General features: G+C 37.1%; 1 protein-coding gene across 1 annotated transcript; it reads right to left on the minus strand.

Annotated features, from left to right (window-relative positions):
• Positions 1–516: 516 nt before the first annotated feature.
• Positions 517–1365, minus strand: LOC102199272 (GTPase IMAP family member 4-like; the record flags this gene model as incomplete). The annotated part of the gene is made up of 1 exon (XM_005755721.1): positions 517–1365. A coding segment is annotated over one exon (849 nt), but the record flags the coding sequence as incomplete, so codon positions are not given.
• Positions 1366–1584: the final 219 nt, after the last annotated feature.

Raw genomic sequence — 1584 nt, forward strand, 5'->3', positions numbered from 1 at the left:
GATATTACCTTAGTTTTGGAGGAATGAAAATGAATGCAAAATAAAGGTCAGATGCAGATTATAATTTGGCAGCGTTATGTTCACTATTATGCAGAGACATTGTACACATGAACTAAAATTCCAATTTTGATACATTTTTGAGCATATTTCCCTTAAAATGGTTAACTGAAAATGTTGCATGATTAAACAAATGAAGTACAATGCATTTGATATATTTAATATTTCATAAAATAAAACACAACACATGCTCTACGTAGACTTTTATTAATATTCAATGATGAAGAATCAGGAATACCAGAGACAAGATGCTTCTAAAATCAACAGAAAACAATCACCTGGTAAAAATAATACATTAAGTGGGAAACCAGACATTAAAATACACACCCTTATTATTTTCTTATCTGTCTGCAATGTTTTAGCTTTAATAATCTCCAGCTAATGGTACAACTGTACGATAATAAACAGATTACTACTGTGTAATGCATGCCCTCTTTGCCCGTTTTCCTGTTGCCCTACCTACTCCCACTATAAATCCCACAGGAGTTCCCACCAGAGCTCCAGCTGCAGCCACCACAGCAGCTACTGCAGCTACAGGGGCAGCTGCAACACCTCCTGCAACACCTGCTCCACCAGCAGCACACTCCAAAACATCTTCAATGAATGAATTCTCATTTTCTGCTTGTTCTTCTGCTTGGTCAGTATTCATCTCTGGACTTTCACTGAGAATTTGCTCAATTTTTTTTTCTTTGGCATGCTGAGCATTTTTGAACATGTCATTGGTGTAGACGTTTCCTCCATTTTTATGAACCATTGTATTGATCTTGTTCAGCAGCTCACGGACCTGAGATGGATCCTTGTCTTTGTTGTCAAAAACATGATATCTTCCTTGGCACTGACTGATGAAGTCATGAACATCCTTATTTTGAGAAATTAAATCGTTTATGGTATCTCCTTCATCTTTCAGCTGGTCTCCACCTGTGAACAAGGCAATAGTATATTTTTCGGCTCCTTCTCCAAATGTTTCCTGAATGATTTTCACTGTTTCCTTTTCTTCTTCTGTGAATCTGTCCAGTTTGATCACAACCAGGAACACATGAGGACCAGGAGCAGCAAAAGAGATGCATTTAGCAATCTCCTCAGCCACATCTCTATGTGATTTTATGGTGTCAAACAGACCTGGAGTATCAATTATAGCCAACTTTTGGCCATCAAACATGGTTGTTTGCTTCTGACATTTTGTTGTGACTGAAGAGAAAGACCGCTTAGACTCAAACTGTTTTTCTCCCAACATGGTATTTCCTACTGCACTCTTGCCAACTCCAGTTTTCCCAACAAGAAAAATTCTGAGGTCTGGTTTCTCTGAGCCTGTGGGAGACAAACAACAGTGAAAGTATTGCAATAAAAAATTACACTAAAAATACAAAGCAACAACAACAACAAAAACCCAACACTCGAAGTATCTTTCATAAGAACTATATGTATGTACGTGTGTATGTATATATATATATATATCCAATCCAATGTTATTTATAGAGTACTTTAAAATACCCAGCACAGGACCAAAGTGCTGTACAGAAAATACGT

This window comes from Pundamilia nyererei, unplaced genomic scaffold (genome assembly GCF_000239375.1).
Source record: "Pundamilia nyererei isolate P.nyererei 1_Seehausen unplaced genomic scaffold, PunNye1.0 scaffold02663, whole genome shotgun sequence".
Classification (NCBI taxonomy): Eukaryota; Metazoa; Chordata; class Actinopteri; order Cichliformes; family Cichlidae; genus Pundamilia; species Pundamilia nyererei.